General features: G+C 39.5%; 1 protein-coding gene and 1 long non-coding RNA gene across 3 annotated transcripts in view; one reads left to right on the top strand and one right to left on the bottom strand.

Annotated features, from left to right (window-relative positions):
- LOC105097137 (uncharacterized) overlaps positions 1–26,850 on the top strand; it is a 168,611-nt gene that overhangs the window by 97,342 nt on the left and 44,419 nt on the right. For both annotated transcript variants that reach the window (XR_010381287.1, XR_010381286.1), the window contains exon 4: positions 20,931–21,119. This is a non-coding gene — a long non-coding RNA (uncharacterized LOC105097137). The remainder of the gene's footprint in view (positions 1–20,930; positions 21,120–26,850) is intronic.
- PREP (prolyl endopeptidase) overlaps positions 18,120–26,850 on the bottom strand; it is a 118,746-nt gene continuing 110,015 nt past the window's right edge. The window contains exons 14-15 of the mRNA XM_031456092.2: positions 23,320–23,476; positions 18,120–20,261 (exon numbers count right to left, since the gene is read on the bottom strand). Coding sequence (XP_031311952.1) covers positions 19,967–20,261; positions 23,320–23,476 — 452 coding nt within the window. The 3' untranslated portion in view covers positions 18,120–19,966. The remainder of the gene's footprint in view (positions 20,262–23,319; positions 23,477–26,850) is intronic.

Genomic DNA, 26,850 nt, shown 5'->3' with positions numbered 1-26,850 from the left:
TTAGAATAGACTTTTCAATATTTCTTTTAGCATGGGTTTATTGTTGCTAAACTCCTGCAGCTTTTACTTGTCTGTGACATTCTTTATTTCTCCTTCTATCCTAAAGGATAGCCTTGCTGGATAAAGTATCCTGGGCTGCATCTTTTTTTCATTCAGGACTTTGAGTATATCTTGCCACTCCCTTCTGGCCTGTAGTGTTTGTGTAGAGAAATCAGCTGAGAGCCTTATGGGGGTTCCCTTGTAACTCACTCTTTGCTTTTCTCTTGCTGCCTTTAGAATCATTTCTTTATCCTTGACTCTGGCCATCTTGATTATGATATGTCTTGGTGTGGGTCTATTTGGGTTCTTCCTGTTTGGGACCCTCTGAGCTTCTTGTACTTGGATATCTGATTCCTTCTTTAAGTTTGGGAAGTTTTCAGTCATGATTTCTTCAAAAACCTTTTCAATCCCCTTTGATCTTTCTTCCCCTTCTGGGACCCCTATTATGCGAAGATTGGGACGCTTTATATTATCCCATAGGTCCCTTATGCTATTTTCATTATTTTTTATTTGCTTATCTTGTAGCTCTTCTGAATGGGTGCTTTCTATTGTCCTGTCTTCTAGGTCACTAATTCATTCCTCTGCATTATCTAATCGGCTTTGCACAGCTATTAGATCATTCCTCATCTCTGTCAATGAGTTTACCCATTCTACTTGGCTCTTCTTTATAGCTTCAATTTCATTTTTGACATATTTTATATCTCTAAACACTATCTCTTTTAATTCCTTCAGCACTTTGATCACTCCTTTTTTGAAATCTTGATCTAGTAGGCTATCGATATCTATTTCATTGATTTTTCTTTCAGGGGATTTCTCTTGTTCTTTTAATTGGGAAAGGTTTCTCTGCTTCTTCATCTTGCTCATATCTCTCTGGCACTGTGGTTTATGGAGTATCAGTTATCTGGTCCTTAAGGAGTTTATCTATCTAATGCCTATTTAGGAATAAGACTTAGGAAAAAAAGAAAAAATAAGAGAGAGAGAAAGAATTTTAAAAGAAGGGAGAAAGAAGGTTTGAAAACAGTGTATAATGAATAATGGAAGAGTGAGTTGAAGCAGAATATCAGTCGGGTTGAGACATCCTTTTAAAACCTTTGAAAAAAAAAGGGGGAAAAGATGAAAAAATGTATTTGAAACCTGTGTCTAATCAATAACAGGACATCAAAACCCAAGAGAAATAGAAATGAATTAAGAAGTAAAAATTAAGAGGGTAATAGAAAATAGAACAGGTAAAAACAGATTAAAAAAAAAAAAAGGTGGGGGCGAGTGTCGGTGTTGTTCTGGAGTCTGTGTGCTTTTAAAGTGAAGTCTTTCTGTCTTCGTCCTGTTTTGGAAGCTCAGCTTGCTGTTTTCAGAGGCCCTCCGTTGGTGCCCTCTTCTGTGCTGCTCCCAGCACCTGTCGGCAAGCAGATCGCGCCTCCTCTCAACACTGGGTCAGGTGCAGCTCTCCTCTGCTGTGGGCGGGCGGGTCACTGTCCCTCCGGATGCTGCAGTCAGATGTTGCAGACTGGCCAGGTAGGAGGGCGGGCCACGCCCCCTCCCAACACCGTGATCAGGGGCTGTGTTCCTGCCGGAAAGGCGGGGGGCTGCCCTCCCTCTCCTGGCGCCGGTCGCTCCGCTGCTCTGTGCGGCTGCGCTCCACCTTGGGTCGGCGCTCTGCAGGTGGGCTCGGGGAAGACCGAGGGACAGCCTTGTCCCTGCTCCGGGCCAAAACTCAGCTCCTTGTTTGTCTTGGCGGAGCAAGTTCTCTGAGGGACCAGGATGGAAGGATCCTATCTGCCTCGGGCTGTAGACAAGTCTCAGTCTGGCCTTTGAGGCTGCTAAGCCCTTCGGTGCGGATGCAGGTTTCGCCCCCACTACCGCCTGGATGCTAAGCGCCGGAGGATATGGCGGCTGTGCCTGAGCCCCGCCTCTCTTCCCCCGAAAACTTTCCGCGAGTTTTCAGAGATGGGGGTATGCACCTTTCCCCCCAGGGCACATCAACTGTGTTGTTTTATGGAGGGCCCAGGTTGTTCTGCCCTGTACACCCACAGCCACTGCGCGCCGCCCCTTGTAGTCCCCCAGGGCTGCCTCCTTGCAGCCGCCCCCGTCCTCTGCCCGGCTTGGGCAGCCTGGCCCTGCCCGCAGCTGCCGGCCCGCGTCTCAGGCTGGGTGTCGGGGGGACACCCTGTGCCTGTTTAACTTAGTCCTGTCAGTCAAGGGCTGCTCCGTATAGATCCGAGCCTTGGAGGCTCCCCCTCCGTCCGCTGGCCTCTCAGTTGGAGAGGGGAGACCCAGCGAGCGAGCGCCAGTCCTTCTTTGCCGCTCCCTCCCCACGGGACTGGTCCCGCTCTGCTTTGCCTTTTGTTCTTTTTTTTTTCCTTTTCTCCTACCAGATTTTTGGTGTCTTTATCTTTTGAAGAGGGCGATGTTCTGTCGGAGTTCCGCAGGTGCTCTGGTTGACTGAGTGGGTCTGTGGATGTGAGTCTTGGTGCATTTGTGGGAGAGGGTGAGCTGCGAGCGTCCTTCTAGTCTGCCATCTTCTCTCTTCTATCTCCCCTCAGATCTTTACTTCCCTCTACTGGCTTAGTTTTAGGTGTAGATTTAGGCTGTTTACTTGAGATCTTTCTTGTTTCTTACTGTAGGCATTCTCACTGTTAACTTCCCTCTTAGAACTGTTTATGCTGCATCTCATAAGTTTTGGCATGTTCTATTTCCATTTATCTCTAGGTATTTTTTAGTTATCTTTTGATTTCTTCTTTGACCCATTGGTTATTTAGTGGCATGTTGTTTAATCTCTGCATATTTATGAGTTTTCCAGTTCATACTTCCTGTAATTGATTTCTAGTTTCATACCATTGCAGTTGGAAAACTGCTTGATACAATTCAATATGCTTAAATTTAAGACGTTTTGTGGCCTAACATATGATCTATCCTAGAAAATGTTACACGTGCACTTAAGAAGAATGTATATTGCTTTCGTATGGAATATTTTGTATATGTCAAGTCCATCTGGTCTAATGCATCTTTTAAAGCAATAATTCCTTATTGATTTTTCTGTCTGGATGATCTATTCATTGATAATAAGTGGGGTATTAAAGTTTCCTACTATTATTGCATTGCTATTTATTTTCTCCATTTAAGTCTATTAATGTTTGCTTTATATATTTAGGTGCTTCTTTGTTGGGTGCATAAATATTTACAAATGTTATTCTTTCGTTGGAGTGACCCCTTTATCTTTACATAATGACCTTTGTTTCTTATTACAGTCTTTGTCTTAATGTCTATTTTGTCTGATATAAGTGTAGCTACCCTAGTTTTCTTTCAGTTTCCATTTGATGGAATATCTTTTCCGTTCCTTCACTTTCAGTCTGTGGGTGTCCTTGCATCTCACATGAGTCTCTTGTAGGCAGTATACAGGTGGGTCTTGTATTTTTTTATCCATTCAACCACTCGGTTCTTCGGAGAATTAAGTCCAGTTTTACATTTAAAGTAATTATTCACAGATGTATATTTATTGCTGTTTGTTCACTGTTTTCTGATTGTTTTGTAATGCCTTTCTTCTTTTCTTGCTCCTTTCCTTTGTGATTTGGTGATTTTCTGTAGTGGTATGCTTAGATTCCTTTCTCTTTCTCTTTTGTGTATCTATATAGGTTTTTACTTTGTGATTACCATGAGCTTACATAAAGCAACTTACATTTGTAACAGCCTATTTTAAGTTGATATTAACTTAAGTTTGAACACATTCTAAAGCTGTACATGTTTACCCTTCTCCCTACCCATGTTTTATGTTTTTGATGTCACACTATACCTTTTTTCTTTTTAGTTGAAGTACCATCAGTTACGATGTGTCAATTTCTGACATACAGCATAATGGCCCAGCCATGCATATACATACATTTATTTGTTTTCATATTCTTTTTCTTTAAAGGTTATTACAAGATATTGAACATAGTTCCCTGTGCTATACAGCAGAAACATTTTAAAAATCTATTTTTATATATAGTGGCTAGCATTTCCAAATCTGAAACTCCCAGATTTATCCCTTCCCACCCCCTTTCCCCAGTAACCATAAGATTGTTTACTATGTCTGTGAGTCTGTTTCTGTTTTGTAGAGGAGTTCATAGTGTCCTCTTTTTTCTTTTAGATCCCACATATGAGTGATATCATATGGTATTTTTCTTTCTCTTTCTGGCTTACTTCACTTAGAGTGATGATCTCTGGGTCCATCTATGTTGCTGCAAATGGCATTATTTTATTTTTTATGGCTAAGTAGTATTCCATTGTATAAATATACCACAACTTCTTTATCCAGTCATCTGTCGATGGACATTTAGGTTGCTTCCATGCCTTGGCTATTGTATATAGTGCTGCTATGAACATTGGGGTGCATGTATCGTTCCGAATTAGAGTTTTCTCTGGATATATACCCAAAAGTGGGATCACACTATACCTCTTTTTATCCTGGGTGCCCATGAATAAATTTTTGTCTTTTAACTTTTGTACTAGCTTTATAAGTAATTAACCGACCATCTTTATATTAGATTATTCTGAATCTTACTATATATTTACCTTTACCAATGAGATTTATACTTTCATATGTTTTCCTGTTATAATTAGCAACTTTTCCTTTCAGCTTTAGGAATTCTCTAACATTTTTTATAAGGCCAGTTTAGTGGTGATGAACTCCTTTAGCTTTTGCTTGTGTGGAAAACTCTCCCTCTCCAATTCCAAAGGACACTTTGTCAGAGTGTTCTTGGTTGGCATTTTTTTTTCTTTCTGTACTTTGAATATATTGTGCCTCTCTTTTCCAGTCTTCAAATTTTCTGGAGAAAAATCTACTTATAGTCTTACCAAGGTTCTCCTTATGTAACAAGTTGTTTTCCTCTTGTTGCTTTTAAGATTCTCTCCTCATCTTTAAATTTGACAATTATATGTCTTACTGTGACTTTCTTTGGGTACATTAATCTTATCTGAAATTCTTTGGACTTCCTGGATTGATGTCTGTTTCCTTCCCCATTATTTCTTCAAATAAGTTTTCTGCCCCTTTCTCTCTTCTCTTTCTGGGACTCCTATAATGCAAACATTGTGTGTTTGACTTCATCCCAGTCCCTTCAGTCCCTCTTTACTCTTTTTCATTCTTTTTTCTTTTTGCTTCTCTGATTAGATGAGTTCCACTACCCTGTCTTTGAGTTCACTGATTCTTTCTTTTGCTTTAACTAGCCTGCTATTGAACCATCTAGTAAATTTTTCAGTGCAGTTATTGTATTTTTCAGCTCTATGACTTCTATTTGGTACATTCGTATATTTTCTATCTCTTTGTTGAAGTTTTCACTTTGCTCATCCATTCTTCTCCCAAGCTTAGTAAGTGTCTTTTTGACTATTACTTTGAATTCGATTAAGTAAATCACTTATCTCTGTTTCATTAAGGCTTTTTCTGAGTTTTTTTTTTAAATGAACAATTCAGTGGCACTCAGTACATTCACTGTGTTGTACAAACACCGCTTCTGTCTAGTTCCAAAACATTTCAATCACCCAAAATAAAACCTCTTACACATTAAGCACTTTCCCTCTATTGGCACGCCCTTCCAGCCCCTGGTAATCACCAATATGCATTCTCTCTCTTTGGATTTATTTATTCTGGATATTTCCTTTTATAATTTAAATATATGTACTGTTCATTGTTTCTAGTAATAGTTTGGAGCTTTAGCTTTTTTTTTTTTTTTTTTTGAGCTTTAGCTTTTTAAATTTACATAGTTATCAAAGGAATAAAGTCAACCACAAAATAAGAATCAACAGAATGTAGTAATCCAATTATAAAGGACAGTCAAATGTGCTTACACATATTCCAGAAATCAATCATCTAGGTAATAAATAGTAAGTAGTTCATTTGTCCTTTTGCTTTTAGATTCCATATACAAGTGATATCATATGGCATTTTTCTTTCTCTTTCTGGCTTACTTCACTTAGAACAACAATCTCCAGGTCCATCCACATTGCTGCAAGGGGCATTATTTTATTCTTTTTATGGCTGAGTAGTATACCATTTTGTGTGTGTGTGTGTATACACACTGCATCTTTTTAAAAAATATATTTATATTGATGTATAGTCAGTTTACAGTGTGGTATCAATTTCTGGTGTATAGTACAATACTTCAGTTATATAGGAACATACATGTATTTGTTTTCATATTCTTTTTAACCATAAGTTACTACAAGATATTGAATATAGTTCCCTGTGCTATACAGTATAAACTTGTTGTTTATCTATTTTACATATAGTAGTTAGTATCTGCAAATCTCGAACTCTCAGTTTATGCCTTCCCACCTGCTCCCCCTGCCATGTGACCATAAGTTTGTTTTCTATGTCTGGGTCTGTTTGTTTTGTAAATAAGTTTGTTTGTCTTTTTTTTTTTTTTTTTAAAGATTTCACATATAAGTGATATCATATGGTATTTGTCTTTCTCTTTCTGGCTTACTTCACTTAGAATGACATTCTCCAGGTCCGTCCATGTTGCTGCAAATGACATTATTTTTTATGGCTGAGTAGTATTCCATTGTATAAATATACCACAACTTCTTTATCCAGTCATCTGTTGATGGACGTTTAGGTTGTTTCCATGTCTTGGCTATTGTATATAGATAGTGCTGCTGTGAACATGGGGGTGCATGTGTCTTTTTGAATTATATTTTTCTCTGGGTATATGCCCAGGAGTGGGATTGCTGGATCATGTGGTAAGGCTATTTTTAGTTTTTAAGGAACCTTTATACTGTCCTCCATAGTGGCTGCACCAATTTACATTCCCACCAACAGTGAAGAGGGTTCCTTTTTCTCCACACCCTCTGCAGCATTTATCGTTTGTGGACTTTTAAATGATGGCCATTCTGGCTGGTGTGAGGTGATAATCTCATTGTAGTTTTGAGTTGCATTTCTCTAACAATTAGTGATGTTGACATCTTTTCATGTAGTTGCTGGCCGTCTGTCTGTCTTCTTTGGAGAGATGTCTGTTTAGGTCTTCTGCCCATTTTTTTTATTAGGTTGTTTTTTGTTCTGATATTAAGGTTTATGAGCTGTTTTTTTATTTTCAAAATTAGTCCCTTGTCAGTTGCATCATTTGCAAATATTTTCTCCCATTCTGTAGATTGTCTTTTCTTTTTGTTGGTGGTATCCTTAGCTGTGCAAAAGCTCTTAACTTTAATTAGACCCCATTTGTTTATTTTTGCTTTTATTTCCATTACTCTAGAAGCTTGTTCAAAAAATACATTGCTGTGATTTATGTCCAGGAGTGTTCTGCCTGTTTTCCTCTAGGAGTTTTATAGTATCTGGTCTTACATTTAGGTCTTTAATCCATTTTGAGTTTATTTTTGTGTATGGTGTTAGAGAATGTTCTAATTTCAGTCTTTTACAGGTAGCTGTCCAGTTTTCCCAGCACCACTTATTGAAGAGACTGTCCTTTCTCCATTATATAGTCTTGCCTCCTTTGTCATAGATAAATTAACCATAAGTGTGTGGGTTTATTTCTGGACTTTCTATCCTGTTCTGTTGATTTTTTTGTGTGTATGTGTGCCAGTACCATACTGTTTTGATTTGTAGTATAGTCTGAAGTCAGGGAGTGTGATTCCCTCAGGTCTGTTCTTTTTTAGGATTGTTTTGGCTATTCTTGGTCTTTTGTGTTTCCATATAAATTTTTACATTTTTTGTTCCAGCTCTGTGAAAATGTCATTGGTGATTTGGTAGGGATTGCACTGAATCTGTATATCGTCTTGGGTAGTATGGTCATTTTAATAGTATTGATTCTTCCAATCAAGAACACGGTATATCTTTCCATTTGTTTATGTCATCTTCAATTTCTTTTCATCAGTGTCTTATAGTTCTTGAAGTACAGGTCTTTTGCCTCCTTGGGTAAGTTTATTCCTAGGTATTTTATTCTTTTTGGTGCAATGTAAATGGTATTGTTTCCTTAATTTCTTTTTCTGCTATGTCATTGTTAGTGTATAGAAATGCAACTTATTTCTGCATATTAATTTTGTGTCCTGCAACTTTACCAAACTCACTGATGAGTTTTAGTAGTTTTCTGGTTGCTACTTTAGGGTTTTCTATGTATACTATTATGTCATCTGCAAACAGTGATAGTTTTACTTCTTTATTTCCAATTTGGATTCCTTTTCTTTCTTTTTCTCCTCTGATTGCTATGGCTAGGACTTCCAAAACTATGTTGGATAAAAGTGGTGAGAGTGGGCATCCTTGTCTTATTTCTGATCATAGAGGAAATGCTTTCAGTTTTTCCCCATTAATTATGATGTTACCTGTGGGTTTGTCATATATGGCCTTTATTATGTTGAGGTATGTCCTGTTCATGGCCACTTTCTGGAGAGTTTTTATCATAAATGGATGTTGAATTTTATCAACAGCTTTTTCTGCATCTTTTGAGATGATCATATGGTTTTTTATTCTTTAATTTGTCAATGTGGTGCATCACACTGATTGGTTTGCAGATACTGAAAAATCCCTGCATCCCTGGGATAAATCCCACTTGATCATGGTTTAATGCATTGTTGGAGTCGATTTGTTAGTATTTTGTTGAGAATTTTTGCATTTATATTCACACGTGATATTGGCCTGTAATTTTCCTTTTTTGTGATTGTTTGTCTGGTTTTGGTATCAGGCTGATGATGGCCTCGTAGAATGAGTTTAGAAGTGTTCCTTTAGAGTAGTGTTTTAACATAACATTACTGTGAAAAACATTTCATTACATGTCCATGAGCAAATTACTGCACATTTAAAAATCGTATTTTACAATTTAGTAGAAATACTTTAGGCTTGAAACCTATCTTCAAATCACTGGCATTTTAAATTTGGCAATGAATATGAAATTACTTTTTGGTTTACAAAATGACTGTATTGTTACTTAAAATGCTTGTTAATATTTTAGGAAGGTTGGAGTCTCCATTCCTTTGAAGTTAATATTTAAATTCTTATTACTTATTTTAGTAGTGTCTAGTAAGAGGAAATAATATTCATGCAATTAGACAAATTAGAATATACTTTAAAGTATTTTTAACTGTTTAAAATTTGTCATCATTGGGGTTAAATTTTGGCCTGGTGTTCACTTACAATATATATTAACACGTTTGATTATGAAGTGTAACAGTCTTAAGCATAACATATGGTGCACCTGCGTATAAATAAGAATGGTGTATGCACAAAGACACTTCAGTATGGGAGCTGAACTGGAAGATACATGAAAGCATGTGAAATTGCACCTAAAATTGTATTCTTAGTAACTATGATAAATTTATTGTACTTGATGAATGAATGTATTTAGTCTAGTCAAAGTTACTTTGGTTTAAATGTCTAAGCAGTGTTTTTTTCTTTTTTAAAAATGTATTTGTGATTTGTACTATTGATGAGGGGTGTTCTAGGACTGCAGGGGTTGTTGTCAATGTGTGATTTGTATTCTTTTATAGAATCATCTAATGTGATATACCAAGTTTTATATAAGAGATATTTAGATAATTCTAATAACTGTATATTTGACAACATATTAAAATGCTTTGCATTGGGAAAAAATAATAATAAAGGTTCAAAATACATGAAGTAAAAAAAAAAAACAAAGAAGTGTTCCTTCCTCTGAAGTTTTCTGGAGTAGTTTCAGAAGGATAGGTGTTAACTCTTCTCTAAATGTTTGGTAGAATTTACCTGTGAAGCCATCTGGTCCTGGACTTTGTTGGGAGTTTTTAAATTACTGATTCAATTTCAGTACTGGTAACTAGTCTGTTCATACTGTCTATTTCTTCCTGGTTCAGTCCTGGCAAATTGTACCTTTCTAAGAAATTGTCCATTTCTTCTACATTGTTCTTTTTGTTGGCATATAGTTGCTCAGAGTAGCCTCTTAAGATCCATTGTATTCCTGTGGTGTTGGTTGTAACTTCTCCTTTTTCATTTCTGATTTGGGCCCTCTCCCTTTTTTTTTCTTGATGAGTCTGACTAAAGGTTTATCAATTTTGTTTATCTTTTCAAAGAACCAGCTTTTGGTTTCATTGATCTTTTCTGTTTTTTCAGTCTCTGTATCATTTATTTCTGCTCTAATCTTTATGATTTCTTTTCCTCTACTAACTTTGGGTTTTGTTTGTTTTTCTCTCTTTAGCTGCTTTAGGTGTAAGGTTAGGTTGTTTACTTGAGATTTACCTTGTTTCCTGAGGTAGGCTTGTATCTCTAAACCTCCCTCTGAGAACTGCTTTTGCTGCATCCCAGAGGTTTTGGATTGCTGTGTTTTCGTTTTCATTTGTTCAAAGTATTTTTTGATTTCCTCTTTGATTTCTTCAATGATCCATTGGTTGTTTAGTAGCATATTGTTTAGCCTCCAAGTGTTTACAGGTTTTGCAGTTTTTTTTTTCTTACAGTTGATTTCTAACCTTAAAGTGTCATGGTCAGAAAAGATCCTTGGTACAATTTCAATTTTCTTAAATTTACTGAGGCTAGCTTTTGTGGGCCAGCATGTGGTCGATTCTGGGGAATATTCCATGTGCACTTGGGAAGAGTGTGTGTTCTGTTGCTTTTCAGATGGAATACTCTATAGACACCAATTAATCCATCTGGTCTAATGTGTTATTTAGGGCCTGTATTACCTTCTGTCTGGATGATCTGTCCATTGATGTAAGTGGGGTGTTAAAGTCCCCCACTATTATTGTGTTATCGACTTCTCCTTTTATGCCTGTTAACAATTGCCTTATATATTGCGGTGCTCCTATATTGGATGTATATATATTTACAATTATTATATCCTCTTCTTGGATTGATCCTGTAAGCATTATGTAGTGTCCTTCTTTGTCTCTTGTAACAGTCTCTATTTTATTTTATTTTTTAATTGAAGTATAGTCAGTTACAATGTGTTAGTTTCTGGTGTACAGCACAATGTCCCAGTCATGCATATACATACATGTATTTGTTTTCATAGTGTTTTTCATTAAAGGTTATTACAAGATATTGAATATAGTTCCCTGTGCTATACATCAGAAATTTGGTTTTTTAAAATCTATTTTTATATATAGTGGCTAACATCTCCAAATCTCAAACTCTCAAATTTATCCCTTCCCACCCCCTTTCCCTTGGGAGCCATAAGATTGTTTACTATGTCTGTGAGTCTGCTTCTGTTTTGCAGTTGAGTTCATTAGTGTCCTCTTTTTTTTTACATTCCACATATGAGTGATATCATATGGTATTTTTCTTTCTCTTTTTGGCTTACTTCACTTACAAATGGATGGACCTAGAGATCATCATTCTTGTTCCAAATGGCATTATTTTATTAGTTTTTATGGTTGAGTAGTATTCCATTATATAAATACACCACAGCTTCTTTACCCAGTCAGCTGTCGATGGACATTTAGGTTGCTTCCATGTCTTGGCTATTGTATATAGTGCTGTTATGACCAGAGGGATGCATTTTTGAATTAGAGTTCCCTCTGGATATATACCCAGGAGTAGAATTGTTGGATCTATTTTTAGTTTTTTTGAGGAATCCCAACAGTCTTCCATAATGGCAACAAACTACATTTCTGCCAACATTGTAGGACGGTTCCCTTTTTGCCACTCCCTCTTCAGCATTTATCATTTGTGGACTTTTTAATGATGGCCATTCTGCCTGGTGTGAGGTGATAACTCATTATAGTTTTGATTTGCATTTCTCTGATAATCAGCAATACTGAGCATTTTTTTTCATGTGCCTGTTGGCCATTGTATGTCTTTATTGGAGAATTGCTTGTTTAGGTCTTCTGCACATTTTTGGATTGGATCATTTTTTTCTTATTAAGTTGTATGAGCTGTTTATATATATAAGCTCTTGTCAGTCTCATCTTTTGCAAATATTTTCTCCCATTCCGTAGGTTGTTGTTTTGCTTATGGTTTCCTTTGCTGTGCAAAAGCTTGTAAGTTTAATTAGGTCCTATTTGTTAATTTTTGTTTTTATTTCTATTGCTTGGGTAGACTGCCCTAGGAGAACATTGCTAAGATTATGTCAGATAATATCTTGCCTATGTTTTCTTCTAGGTTTATTGTGTCATCTTATATTTAAGTTTTTATAAGCCATTTTGAGTTTATTTTTGTGCATAGTGTAAGGAAGTGTTTTAACTTCACTGATGTACATGCTGCTGTCTAGTTTTCCCAACACCACTTGTTGACGAGACTTGTATATTGCCTCCTTTGTCACAGATTAATTGACTGTAGGTCTGTGGGTTTATTTCTGGGCTCTCTATTCTGTTCTGTTGATCCATATATCTGTTTTTATTCCAATACCATGCTGTTTTGATTACTGTAGCTCTGTAGTATTGTCTGAAATCTCGGAGGGTTAGTCCTCCAGCATCATCTTTTTCCTTCAGTATTGCTTTGGCAATTCTGGGTCTTTTGTGATTCCATATAAATTTTAGGATTATTTGTTCTAGTCCTATGAAATATGTCATAGGTAATTTGATGGGCTTCTCATTAAATCTGTAGATTGTCTTGGGCAGTATGGCCATTTTAACAATACTGATTTTTCCAATCCAAGAGCATGGGATATCTTTCCATTTCTTTAAACCATCTTTTATTTCCTTAGCCAGTGTTTTGTAGTTCTCCATGTATAAGTCTTTCACCTCTGTGGTCAGATTTATTCCTGAGAATTTTATTGTTTTGGATGTGATTTTAAAAGGGATTGTTTCTTTAGTTTCTTTTCCTGCTATTTTGTTGTTAAATAAAGGCAACAGATTTCTGTATGTTAATCTTGTATCCTGCTACCTTGCTGAATTCTTTTATCAGGTCCAGTAGTTTTCATGTGGAGCTTTTAGGGTTTTCTATATATAGTATCATGTCATCCACATGTAGTGACAATTTACCTCTTTTCTTCCAATTTGGATTCCTTTTGTCTCTTTTTCTTGCCTGATTGCTGTGGCTAGGACTTCCAAGACTATGTTGAATAGAAGTTCTGAGAGTGGGCATAGTCTTTATTTTAAAATCTATTTTGTCTGATATAAGTATTGCTACTACAGCTTTCTTTTGGTTTCCATTTGAATGGAATATCTTTGTCTGTCTCCTTTAGGCTGCATGTGTCTCTAGCTCTGAAGTGGGTCTCTTGTAGACAGCAGATATGAGTCTTGTTTTTGTATCCATTTGGCCAGTCAGTCTTTTGGTTGGAGTGTTCAGTGCATTTACATTTAAGGTAATTATTGACACATATGTTCTTATTGCCATTTTGTTAATTATTTTGGGTTTGTTTTTGCAGTCTTTTTTCTCTTTCTTCTTTATGTTCTCTTTCCTTATGGTTTGATGATGAGAAGCCTGTTTAACATTTTTTGTAAAGCTGGTTTGGTTGTGCTGAATTCTTTCAGCTTTTGTTCATCTGTGAAGCTTTTGATTTCTTCATCAATTCTGAATGAGAGCCTTGCTGGATATAGTATTCTTGGTTGTAAGCTTTTCCCTTTCATCACTTTGAATATATCGTGCCACTCTCTTCTGGCCTGTAGAGTTTCTGCTGAAAAATCAGCTGATAACCTTACGGGAGTCCCCTTATATATTATTTGTTGCTTTTCTCTTGCTAATTTTAATATTTTCTCCTTATCCTTAATTTTTGTCCATTTGATGACTATGTGCCTTGGTGTGTTCCTCTTTGGGTTGATCCTGTGTGGAACTCTGTGCTTCCTGGATTTGGGTGGCTGTTTCCTTTCCCAAGTTGAAGTTTTCAGTTACTATCTCTCCAAAAATGTTCTCAGGTCCTATCTTTCTGGGACCCCTGTAATGCGAGTATTAGTGTGCTTCATGTTGTCCCAGGGTTCTCTTAAACTATCCTCATTTCTTCTCATTCTTTTTTCTGTTCTGCAGTACTGATTTCCACTAGTCTGTCTTCTAGCTTTCTGATCTGTTCTTCTGCCTCATTTAGTCTGTTGATTCCTTCTAGTGTACTGTTCATTTTAGTAATTTTATTCAACTCTGTTTGGGTATTCTTTATATTTTCCACCTCTTTGCTAAAAACTTTGCTTTGAGCATCTATACTCCTCTTGAGTTATCTGAACTGTTTCTTGGATAAACTGCCTATCTCCTCATCACTTATTTCTTCTTCTGGGATTTTATCTTGTGCCTTGGCCTGGAAGATATTCTTCTGCCACCTCATATTTCTATTTGTATTTTTAGGTAGATTATGTTTTAGGTAGGTTATGTTTCTGAACCTTGAAGAAGTGGTCTTCTGTGGGAGATGTCCTATGCATCCCAGCAGTACACTCCTCTCTTGTCATCCAAGGGCCAGGGTCCAGCTGGTCCCAGTGTAGAGTCTGGCCTTTGTGGATTCCTTCCACAGGCTTCAGGATTATTGTTTTCTTATTTCTGGTATCTGGCCCCTGGTGGATGAGGCTGGACTAGAGGCTTATGCAGGTTTTCTGGCAGGAGGAGTCAGTGTCTGCCACTGCTGGGTAAAGCTTGGTCCTGGACCTCTGGTGGGTAGGGCTGTGTCTAGAGGCCTTTGGCTCAGGAAGTCTGCTGACAGATGGGGCTGTGTTCCCACCCAGTATGTTGTTCGGCCTGAGGCTTCCCTACAGGCTGTTGGGTGGGGCTAGGTCTTGGTGCTAACGATCCAATCAAGATGTCAGCCTCCAGGAAAGCTCATGTAGATGAATACTCCCAGAATGTCCACCACCAGCTTTTACGTCCCCTGGGTGAGCCGCAGCCGTCCCCTACCTCCTCAGGAGACCTTCCAAAACTAGCAGGCAGGTCTGGCCCAGGTTCCTGTGAAATCACTGCCTCTGCCCTTGGACTTGGCACATGCGAGATTCTGTGTACACTTCCCAAGAGAGTGAAGTCTGTTTCCCTGAGTCCAGTGGGGCTCTTGGAGTCCAGCCCCACTGGTCTTCAAAACCAGATGTCCTGGGGTCTCCTCCTCCTCCTAGTGCTGGAACCCTGGGCTGGAGAGCCTGACATGGGACTTAGAACTCTTATTCCTGTGGGAGGGCTTCTGCGACTTAATCATTCTTCAGCTTGTGGGTTGCCCACCTGGGGGGGGCAGGTATGGGGCCCAATTATATTGTGAGCACGCCCCTCCTACCATCACGCTGTGGTTCCCTCTTGAAGTTTCCAGTTGAATACCTTGTTCTTTTGTTTGGAACATATTCCTTTGTTCCTTCATTTTCCTTGACATTCTGTTTTTCTATGCATTAGCTAAAACAGCCACCTCTCCCAGTCTTGAAGAAGGGAACTTATGTAGGAGATGAACCTTATTGTTTGACCTTCCTCTAGCTCTTGGTTGTCTCAAACCTTCATGATTTACAGCTGACTGTATTCTTAGTGGCTTCTGGGAGTTGAGGGTGTGCAAAGATCTCTCAGGGTCCCAAAGGGGAAGATCTCAGTTAGCACCTAGATTCAGGCTGGTTGGAAGCCAGACCCTTAGGCAGCAGCTTTTCAAGTGTGCAAATACAGCTCTTTTAAGGCCAGACTGGGAGATGGGCATTTCTGTCTCCTCTCTCTGCACTGAGCCCTGAGGTAATAGCCAGTTAAGAACTGTTCCTTTGTTTGCTGTCTCATTAACATATGAACACAAGTCCCATGAACACAAGCCCTGGGGGCCACCAAGGTCAGGGATGTGGCACTGCCACAAAAGTCGGGGCAGCAGACGTGGACAGTCTCCTTTCCTGGAGACACTGGTGAGCTGGGGCAGGACGGAGGGAGATGGTGACGACACCCACTGGCCTTCCTGATCCCTGGAGAGGATTACAGTGGGCCCTTAGGTGTGTTTGACTAAAAGCTTGCCCCCCAGGCAATAGACGCTGCGGAAATAGACCTCATTCACAGAAAGTCTTGGGGTGCATTTCATTGTGCTGTCTCTGTGCTGTGCCCTGGGGTGGGGAGCCAGATGAGAACTGTTCTCTATTTGCTACAGTCCTATGGCACCTACTGGCCACTAGAGCCAGGTGATCAAGGGGTGTCCCCTGGGTGGCAGCCACGAAAACCAGGGCACCAGATGTGTGCACAAGGTCACCATAATGGTGACCTGGAGCCAGGCAGAGGGGAGAGTGTGAAGATGGCCCCACCAGCTCTGTGGTCTTTGGAGAGTATTCCAGTAGGCTTCTAGATGTGTGTTAAATTAGAGTCCTGCCCCTCAGGCCACAGCTTTAAGGTAAGCACACAGGTGTCTTTCACAGAAAGACCAGGCGCTTTGCTGGTGGCTGCCTCTCCACTGGGCCTGCAGGGGGAAGCCAGCTGAGTCCACGTGAGCCCTTTAAGAACTGTCTCTGGCTGGGCAAAATGGGTGGAGGTGGTCAAAAGGTGCAAACTTCCAATTATAAGTAAGTCATGGGGATATAACGTACAGCATGGTGACTGTAGTTGGTTAATACTGTATTGTATATCTGAAAGTTGCTAAGAGAGTAGGTCTAAAAAAAAAACCCCAAAATTTTCTATATTAGAATTTTGTTTTTCAAATTATAAATGTGACCAGAGAGCACAAAACAAAACAAAGTTTCTCCTTCACTGTAGACTGTGGGTCTCATGCACGCAAGCCTTGTTGACTTTCAAAGATAAATGTTTTAGACGTTTGTCTTTTAGATACAAGTCTTCTAAAAGTTGGGGTGCTTCACATGGGGTCCAAACCTTTCGCTCGTCAGGGAGCAGCTGGGGGTTGTGGGTTCCCTCCTGACTGCGGTGGCCTGGCCAGGGCTGGGGCGTATGGCCAGTGTCTCAGCCTCTCCTACCCAGTCTGATGTGGCTTTCCTCTCATTCACCTGAGGTGTAGGAGCTGCTGTCTGGTTTGTGGCTCTGTCTCAGAGGATGTTGTTCTGTATGCAGCTGTCAGGTGTGTCCATGGAAGGAGTGAGTTCAGGACCCTCCTACGTCACCATCTTGAACCTTCTTGCTTTTATCTTCTTACTAGACTAGTGGGTAAGAGAGCAGTGTCGAGGGTCCAGCTATCAGGGTTACTGCCCCGCCTGCTTACTTCCTGGCTGGGGAGCTTGGGCCTTTGCAGATGGGGGTGAGGATAGCACATGGTTGATAAGGCTGCATGAGGACAAACATATCCACACACACAGAGTGATCAGAACACAGGGGACTGAGCAGCATTCATCATCTGTCTCCTCCCCCTGGAGTGCCAACTCCATCAGGGCAGGACTTTTTCTCGTTGCACTCCCAGCCCCTAGAGCATGAATAGATGCAAATACAGCTAAATGTTCCTTATTCATTGGCCTCAGCCCTCATCCCACTGGCCTGCCTGACTACTCCTTAGAGTCTGACCGTGGCTTTTTCACAGCCCCCCTCACAGCTTTCCAGCTTGGCCTTAACTCATCTTTGAGGCTTTGTAGCCCCTCTGGGCACTGGCTATGTGGTCTGCCCTGGGGAACTCCCTGAGGCGGGTAAACTTATCTGGTAAATACGGAGAGACTGGTGACAGGCTTTCTCAGCTGAAATTCAACCTTTCATACTAGCAGCATCATCTGTGTGTAACTGCCTGAGCTTTAGTGGGAGTATGAGGAAACATGACTAATTTAAAAATTTTACAATATTCCAGACGTGTACACATTAAACATCATACATGTGACGTTATCTTACTAAGGTAGCAAACGCTCTGTGGCGTGTTCAGCAAAGCCCTGTAACAAGGCATTTCAACCACCTGGGCAACGTACGCAGCTTTTTTCTTAAAACACCATAAAGCAACGTAAGACAGCAGACGGGCAGAGCCCAGGACGGAGGGTGGCTTCGATAGGGAAGAGATCTGGGGAGGACCCCCAAGTCATCCAATGTTTAGGGTTAAAAAAGCTACCTTCAGTCTGTGGGCTCAGCTGTCCAGCTAAAATCTAGATATGAACATGAGCTTGGACACAGAGAACAAACTTATGGTAACCAGGGGGTAAAGGAGATGGGAAGGGATATATCAGGAGTTCGAAACTTGTACCTCTTGGGGAGTGATAGAAATGCTTGATCATGGCGGTGATTTCACAGGTGTATATATCTATCAAAATTCATCAAATTGTACATCTGAAATGCATGTAGTTTACTGTACAGGAATCATACCACAGTAATGGTGTCTAAAAAATAGAAAAGAAAATTAGCTTGGGAAAGAGAACTCACAGTCGGAGGCCAGTTATACACTAGGCACTTCTAAGTATATTGTTTATTCCTCATGGTCACCAGGTACTAGGTTACAGAGTTGGGATCAGAACCCGGGCCTGACTGACTTCCCTGGAAGCCTAGACTCTATACACAGTGCTTCCACTTCCTGCTGTTAAGTGGGAGACCTCAGGGGGAAGGTATGGCTGGATTCTGTGCAAACATGAAAATGCTCTGGACTGAATGGGTACAACTCAGCTGCCTGCACCTTGAATGACCCAGCCCATCTAGCATAGGGGCTGCCTTTCGACTGTCTGTGCAAATACATTTCTTTTTCTGCCCTGCTGGTCAGCAGTTACACGGCAGTTAGTGTTAGCACCTCTCTGGGCAGATGGTGGTGATGTCAGCCTCTGTAAGCACTCTGCTAGCTACTGGCTCACTTTTCTCTGGGGGTTGGGGAGGGGGCTTATAATGAACCCTATGTCTGATGACAACTGCATTAGATACAGTGCTTATTTAAACCAACAGCAATTGAAAACATGACTCGAGAAAAGCCAAACCATGTTTGTGCTTTTATATAGTGATACGCTTGATAAAAAATAGTGTGTCTGATTTTAGACCACAGTTTGAAAGGTAGAGATCTAAAGAAAAGCACAAATATGGATGATTTGGAAAATAGCACTTAATTACCTAGAAAAGAACAAGCTATCAGAGTAATGAAGAAACCTTTTAAACAATTTTTTTTAAGGTTTAACTACTTTATACAAAATAGTAATTATTTTTGTGATATCTGATGAAGAAAGACAAAGAAACTGTTTTCTTCTCATAAATTAGATTGGCATTCCCCAAACTGTTGCCCAGAGGAACAGTATTTCATGAGCTGTTAAAATACATGCTTTAATTTTTTTAAATGGACAATAGTTTGAGCAATGATATATCCTCTTCTGAAGGATTTAAGGCGAGGGAGACACCAAAACTGTTTTTAAAGCATGACTATTTCTACACCCAGGCAGTGGTTTGTGGAGGGGAAGAACAGCTTGGCAAATGCTGAAATTCCTGACTGGAAGGTAAGTTTGGAGAGTTCACTCACATGGTCTCTTAGTTTTATATCCTAGGCACTCTGATTTCAGGAATACTCTGTCACCAAACTGAGAGACAAATAGGTGAAAAATCTGAAGTTTCAGGTCCATTGATTTTTAGGGGGCATCCAAACCAGAAGAGCCCTGGGTGAAAGTATCAGCTGACCAGGCGGTTAATATGTCTAATCAGCCACAAAGGAGGGAGCTGGTGTGGACGCACCCCCCTCTTCACAGCACGAACATCCTCTGACTTCACTGTTTGGAAACCAACTTGTGTGGAAAGCAAAGTGCTTATTCCCACCGGAAAGGGACGTGACCCAGAAGGCCTGCACTCTGGGCTTGCCCCTCAACACAGAGGAACTGGAGATAAAGCCTCCCACTCTTAAATAACATTTATTATTGTTGCAAAGAAGTCTTTTTCATGAGAACAGTTCTCACATTCATTTAAAGATATCCTGGTTATGGTTATAGAAGCACATTTCACTGAGCTGCTTTAGATGAAGGATGCCTGACCACGACTCAACCCAGCCATCTAATACCCACAATGTGTTGGCTGCCACTTAGCTATTTACCCAAACATGCCATTTTTTTCCTTTTTTAAAACATGTGCCTGCACAGGGTGGAAAAAGAAACGCCAAAGGCCTGCTAAAAAGGAGAAGCCTAGAAAAGATAAAATGCCCGCAGCAGTTCTGTTCGACTGCAGTCCACGAGGGCAGGAAGTGTTCGTGTGGGGAAGCGTCGTGCCCAGCGGTTTCTCGGCTTTAACGGCGTGAAAGCCCTGGAGGTCTTGCGGCTGGAGGAGGGTGGGCCGAGCCGGTTACTGAATCCAGTCGATGTTCAGGCACCGCGCTATGAACGCGAACATGTCGGACACTTCTTCTATCACTTTGGCCGTGGGCTTCCCGGCCCCGTGGCCCGCCTTGGTGTCCACGTGGATGAGCAGGGGGTTGTTCTGCTTCCGGCTGCGGCCCACGATGTACTGAAGGGTGGCAATGAACTTCAGGGAGTGGAGCGGGACCACGCGGTCGTCGTGGTCGGCAGTGAGCAGAAGCATGGACGGGTACTGGGTGTCGTCGGCCTCTGGTAACTTCACGTTGTGCAATGGAGAGTATCTGAAAGGCAAAGGCACTTGCCTGAGGCCGGATGTAAACAGCAGAGCTGTGTGTCCAGTAGCATAATCAAGGGGGCTGGTGGGCACAGGGCTGTGTGGTTTACGGGCCCACCTTCACCTGCATCACTGTCGGGGCCCGGACTGGCCAGGGCTGTTGGGAGCTGTGTGATTTATGTGAGTCCCACTCTGAATGACTGTGTAAGAGACAAACTCACAGGGCTGCTGAAATAACCCCAACTACATGCACACTGGCTGCCTTGAGTTGACTGTTCTCGTATTCTTCAGACTGACTTAATTGCTACAAAGTGGACTGATTGTCCTTCTGTTTTTACATGAAAAAAGCTTTTAAAATTGATGTATAGTGGATTGACAATATTATATTAGTTTCAGGTACAGAACATAGTGATTCTGTGGTTTTATAGATCATACTCCATTTAGAGTTATTGTAAAATACTGGCTCTATTCCCTGTGTTTTACACCATATCCTTGTAGGGTATTTTATACATAGTGGTTTGCACCTCTTAATTCCCTACCCCATCCTGCTGACTGTCCTTTTAAACCCCTGATTGTGCATATAATAGGTGCAAGCCTTTCTTTTGCCGAAGAACTTGAAATCCAGTGGACAGCAGCTTTCTGCCTGTTTAGTATCTATAAATAATCTTTATTCCAGGCTTGGCTTGGCAGTCCTACAAAGAACCTGGGTCTTCTGTGGTACTAACTTCCTGTCTGAAACTCGGGGAACCTGGGGCAGGCTGCTGCCCCCCTGCGGGCTCACAGTCCAGCAGACAGAAACCGACTTTAGCCGAAGGTGAGAAAGTTAGCGGAGGAGGCACCTTTAAGGCACCTTCTGAAGCACAAGGTAAGTTTCCAGTTAACAAAAACAGTTTTTAAGAACCTTAGGATAGTCAAATTAAACAGTGATTGGTAATAAGTAAAGTGAAAGAAATCCCTGGATGTATTTTCTTTACATTTCACTCAACATGGATGTCATGTTTTTTCAAAGCATTCAGTATTAATGAATATAATAAACAGTTTTAGTAGAGTTTTATTTTGGAGGGCAAATAGTCAAAAACAGTAACATTTCTGCACAGTTAACCAAGCCAAGACTAAACCCTTCTGGGGTTAATCTCCCACTTGATAAGACGAGGGTGGCAACGGATCTGTTTTCTGATCTCATTTCATAGCATTTTTGGGTCCACCCCAGCCCTCTAGCTAAAGGCTAGTCCTATGGGAAAAACAAGTTTGGAAAGTTCTGTTTACTAATACCTCTCCCTGCTTCAACATGCATGTGCCACATTTATACGTTACAGATTCTGAGAAGTTCTGCAGGAAAAAAAACTTTCAGGCTTGATTTATCCCAGCCATTCATAAATTTGGAAATCTAGACCTTTTTGGGGGGTGGAGGATAGACCCTTTAATCTACCGAATTGAACCCTCCACAGCAGGTAAGAGGAAGTAGTCCTGTGAGTTCTGGGTTGGAAAACGGAAGTCAAATAGTATCACAGACAGCTTGAGAGCAAAAAATTTTAGAATGTTCTCCTTTTGCTTTAATTTTAGAGGTTATTAGGTTCCATCGAATATTTTGTTGCCTTCAATATACAATTAACTCAGTATTTTCAACTGACTGTACATGGGACTTATCCCTTCAAGTGTGTATTTTCTCTAAGTTAATTCGAACTGTACCTTCTTCAAATATTCAGCTTTTTCCCGTATGTGTCAATGAGGCTATTTGCGTATTTTAAAAGTAGTAGCTTTCAAAGTAAACTTTCCCTCCCTCTATAGAACAGAATTTAGTAGTTTTAAAAAGTATTCAATTAAAAAAAAATTCAGTCTCTAAAGAGCTAGCATGTAAAATGAAAGAAAAACGTGACTTGAGAAACAAGTTATTGGAAAATTTTTAGGCGACAGAGAAGACAGGCTTCTCGTGCTATTCCAAGGGCACTTCTGAAATACTGCTGATGAGAATCCAAAACCCCTCCTTGTGGGAAGTAAAGAGTGATGAGCCAAAAAGGAGTGTAGCTCACAGTCTTGAGAATCTCAATGCCTGCCATTTTCTCAGTGTTAAAACCACCCAAGTAGTTGAGGGATGTGAGTACTTCAATGAACGCAACCTGTAGTTTCACATCACACGCGGTTATACTGAGAGCACGAAGTTTAAGTCTAACTGTACTTGCTTATGTTCTTCTTTACTTCCTTATTTCTTCATTTAGAAAATACATGTAAGTTATAATGACACCTTTTTTAAAAATTAGTTTTGGATTGTTGCAGTAACCACAAATTTAGCAGCATTTAAGAACAAAGAGGTTTCTCGTCTCACAGTTCTGTAAGTCAGAAGTCTGGGTTGGCTCAACTGGCTTCTCTGGCCCTGGGTCTCTACACGATGGAATCAAGGCGTCTAGCTGGGTTCTTACTGGGGCATTTTAGAAAAAAAACTGGTTTCCAGATTCATTTGGGCTGTTGGCAGAATTCAGTTCCATGTGGCAGTAGGACTGAGGTCCCCATTTCTTTGATGGCTATTGGTGAGTGTTCTTAGGTCCTGAAGGCCCCCTTCCTCCACCTTCGAGAGCAGCACTGCCAGGATGAGCCCTTCCCATGCTCCCAATCTCTCTGACCTCCCTTTCTGCCACGTTCCCTGACTCCAGCCAGAGAAAGTGCTCTGCCTTTAAAGGTTTATGTCATTAGACTGGCGCCACTAGGATAACCCAGGATAATCTCCTTATTCTAAAGTCAGCTGATCAGTAACCTTAATTTCATCTGCAATGTCATTTCAAAGCAGTACCTAGATTAGTGGTTGACTGAAGAATGAGGAGTCTCAGGAATCTTGCTGGGGAAGAGGGGTACCTTTTAGAATTCTGCCTATCACATCTTTGTAGTTTGTTTTTTGTTAAAGATCGGATCAAAATATGGAAGACAGACAGGTACCCTACTTCTGCAGTAAATTACATATAAATAGCAGACACTGAAGGGCACAGAGTGTCAAACACTTATGCTTTTAACTAGGTTCAGTATTCTGATATCAAACTGTTAGAAATAAAGATGTGTCAATAGGGGAACCTTACCTGATGAGCCATTCAAAGTGCTGTTTGCTGTCCGAGCACCCGTAATCGGTGGTCCAGGCGTGACCAATGGTATATTTATGGAACTTCAGCATGTCCATTACACCCACTTGGGCAATAACACAACCAAAGAGGTCAGGACGCTGATTTGCACAAGCAGCTAAAAACCAAGATAGAAAAGGGAGAAAGTGGTTCCTCATTAAACATCTACGTAAACAAAACCAAAACAGAACAAAATAAAACTTAAGTGCTTTCAGAACCCTGGTTGCCTTTCTTCTGAGAGCACAGAATGAAACCATTAGAAATTACCTGCCCAACAGCCCGCAAGCTTTCCTGCCTCCTTCCAGCACACCTGAGGGAATCTCAATGGGGAAGCATTATATATCTTATCCTATGCATCTCTTCCATCCGACTGTTCCTGAGTTCTGTCCTTTATAATGAGCCAGTAAACATAAGAGAAGTATGTTCCTGAGTTCTGTCCAATTACTAAACCTGAGGAGGGGGATATGGGAACCCCCAATTTAAAAGAGAATATTCCACCCTGTGTCTGTAATACTCACACATACACACACACCAAATCTTTATCCATTAATTTATCAATGGACACAGTGAACATTTGGTCGCTTTTGTATCTTGGCTATTGTGAATAATGCTTTAATGAACACAGGAGTGCATGTATCTTTTTGAATTAGTGGTTTTGATTTCTTTGAAAAAAATATCCAGCAGTGGAACTGCTGAATCATATAGTAGTTCTAATTTTTTGAGGAAACTACATACTGTTTTCCATAGTGGCTACACCAGTTTACATTCCCACCAACAGTGCATGAGGGTTCCTTTTGATCCATATCCTTGTCAACATGTTTGTTGTCCTTTTGATAACAGCCACACTGACAGGTGTGAGATGGTGTCTGTGATTCTGATTTTCCTTTCCTTGACTATTAGTGATGTTGAGCATCTTTTCGCCTGTCTGATGGCCATCTGCGTGTTTTTAGAAAAATGTCTATTCCAGTCCTCTGCCCAGTTGTAAACTGGGTTGCTTTTTTGATGTTGAGTTGTATGGGTTCTTTAGATATTTTAGATATTAACCCCTTCTAAGATACAGTGTTTGCAAATACCTTCTCAAGTTCAGTAGGTTGCCTTTTCATTTGGTTGATAGTTTTCTTCACTGTGCATAAAGCTTTTTAGGTTATTATAGTCCCATTTGTTTATTTTTGTTTCTCTTGCCTGAGGAGACATATCCAAAAATATACTGCTAAGACCAGTGTCAAAGACCATACTGCCTATGCTTTCTTCTAGTTTTATGGTTTCAGTTTATATTTAAATCTCTTTAGCTTGCTTTCATATATAATGTGAGAAAGCAGTCCAGTTTGATGCTTTTGTGTGTAGCTGTCCAGTTTTCCCAACACCATTTACTGAAGAGGCTCTTTTCCTTATTCTATATTCTTGCTTCTTTGTTATAGATTAACTGACCATGCATGTATGTGTTTACTTTTGGGAGCTCTGTTCTGTTCCACTGATCCACGTGTCTGTTTTTGTGCCAGCACCATACTGTTTTGTTGATTACTGCAGTTTGTAGTATGGTTTGAAATCAAGTAGCATGGTACCTCCAGCTTTGTTTTTTCTCAAGATTGTGTTGGCTATTAGGGGTCTTCCGCATTTTCCACACAAATTTTAGAATTATTTGCTATAGTTCTGTGAAAAATGCCATTGGTATTTTGATTGCATTGACTCTGCACATTGCCTTGGGTAGTATGGTCATTTTAACAATATTCTTCCAATCCATAAGCATTATATCTTTCAATTTGTGTCATCTTCAGTTTCTTTCATCAGTGGCATATAGTTTTCAGTGTACAGGTCTTTAACCTCTTTGGTTAGATTTATTTCTAGGTACTTTATTTTTGATGCAATTTTAAAATGGGATTGCTTTCTTAATTTATCTTTCTGATAGTCTGTTGTTAATGTATAGAAATGCAACTGATTTCTACATTAACTTTGTATCCTGCAATTTTACTGAAATCTTTATTCTTTGGTGGCATCTTTAGGATTTTCTATATATAGAAATATAGAATGTAAATACAGATATTCTATATATACATACTGTCTACAAACAGTGACAGTTCTACTTCTTTGTTTCCGATTTGGATTTATGTCTTTGCTGTGGCTAGGACTTCCAATACGATGTTAAACAGAAGTGAGAGTGGGCATCCTTGTTTTGTTCCTCATCTTAGAGGAAATGCTTTCAGTATTTTACCACTGAGTGTGATGTTGGCTGTGGGTTTGTCATATACAGACTTCATTATGTTGAAGTATGTTCCCTCTATGCCCACTTTGCTGAGAGTTTTTATCACAAATAGATGTTGAATTTTTTCAAAAGCTTTTTCTGCATCTATTGAGATATGATTTTTATTCTTCAATTTGAATGTGGTGTATCACATTGATTTACAGATACTGAACCATCCTTATATCCCTGGGATAAATCTCACTTGATCATAGTGTATGATCCTTTTAATGTATTGTTGAATTTGGTTTGCTAATACTTTGAAGATTTTTGCATCTATGTTCATCAGTGATACTGGCCTGTAATTTTTTCTGTGGTGTCTTTATCTTGTTTTCATATCACAGTGATGCTGGCCCCACAGAAAGAGTTCAGAAGCATTCCTTCCTCTTAAATTTTTCAGAACAGTTTGAGGATACGTGTCAATTTTTCTCTAAATGTTTAGGAGAATTCAACCATGAAGATACCTGGTCCTGGACTTTTGTTTGTTGGGATTTTTATTTTATTGTTTAAAATTAATTTTTTAAAAAGTACCATCAGTTACAATATGTCAATTTCTGGTGTACAGCACAATGTCCCAGTCATGCATATACATATATTCATTTTCATATTCTTTTTCATTAAAGGTTATTACAAGATTGTTGGGATTTAAAAAATTTTTTTTTTACCAATTCAACTTTACTATTGGTAATTGTTCTGTTTATATTTTCTATTTCTTCCTGATTGAGTCTTGGGAGATTGTAAGTTTCTAGGAATTTATCCATTTCTCTAGACTATTTTATTGGGGTATACCTAATTATTTATAGTAATCTCTTAAAATCCTTTGCATTTCTATGGTCTTGGTTGTAACTTCTTCTTTCATTTGATTTGGACTCTCTCTGTTTTTCTTGATAGGTCTGGTAAAAGGTTTATCAATTTTGTTTATCTTCTCAAAGAGCCAGCTCTTTTAATCTTTTCTGTTGTTTTTCAGTCTTTATTTTTGGTCTGATCTTTATTATTTTACTTCCTTTAGGTGTTAAGTTAGATTGAGATTTTTCTTGTTTCCTCAGTCAGGCTTTTATCATTATAAACTTCTTAGAACTGCTCTGGCTGCATTCCATTGATTTTAGATCAATGCCTTTCCGTTTTCACTTGTCTCCAGGTATTTTAAAATTTTCTCTTTGATTTCTCAGTGGCTCACTGGTTGTTTAGTAGTATTGTGTTTAGCCTCCAGACATTTTTTTGTTTTTGTTTGTTTGTTTTTTTTACAGTTTTTTTCC

The sequence above is a fragment of the Camelus dromedarius genome, chromosome 6, assembly GCF_036321535.1.
Source record: "Camelus dromedarius isolate mCamDro1 chromosome 6, mCamDro1.pat, whole genome shotgun sequence".
Lineage (NCBI taxonomy): Eukaryota > Metazoa > Chordata > Mammalia > Artiodactyla > Camelidae > Camelus > Camelus dromedarius.
This window is presented reverse-complemented; position numbering and strand designations above follow the sequence as displayed.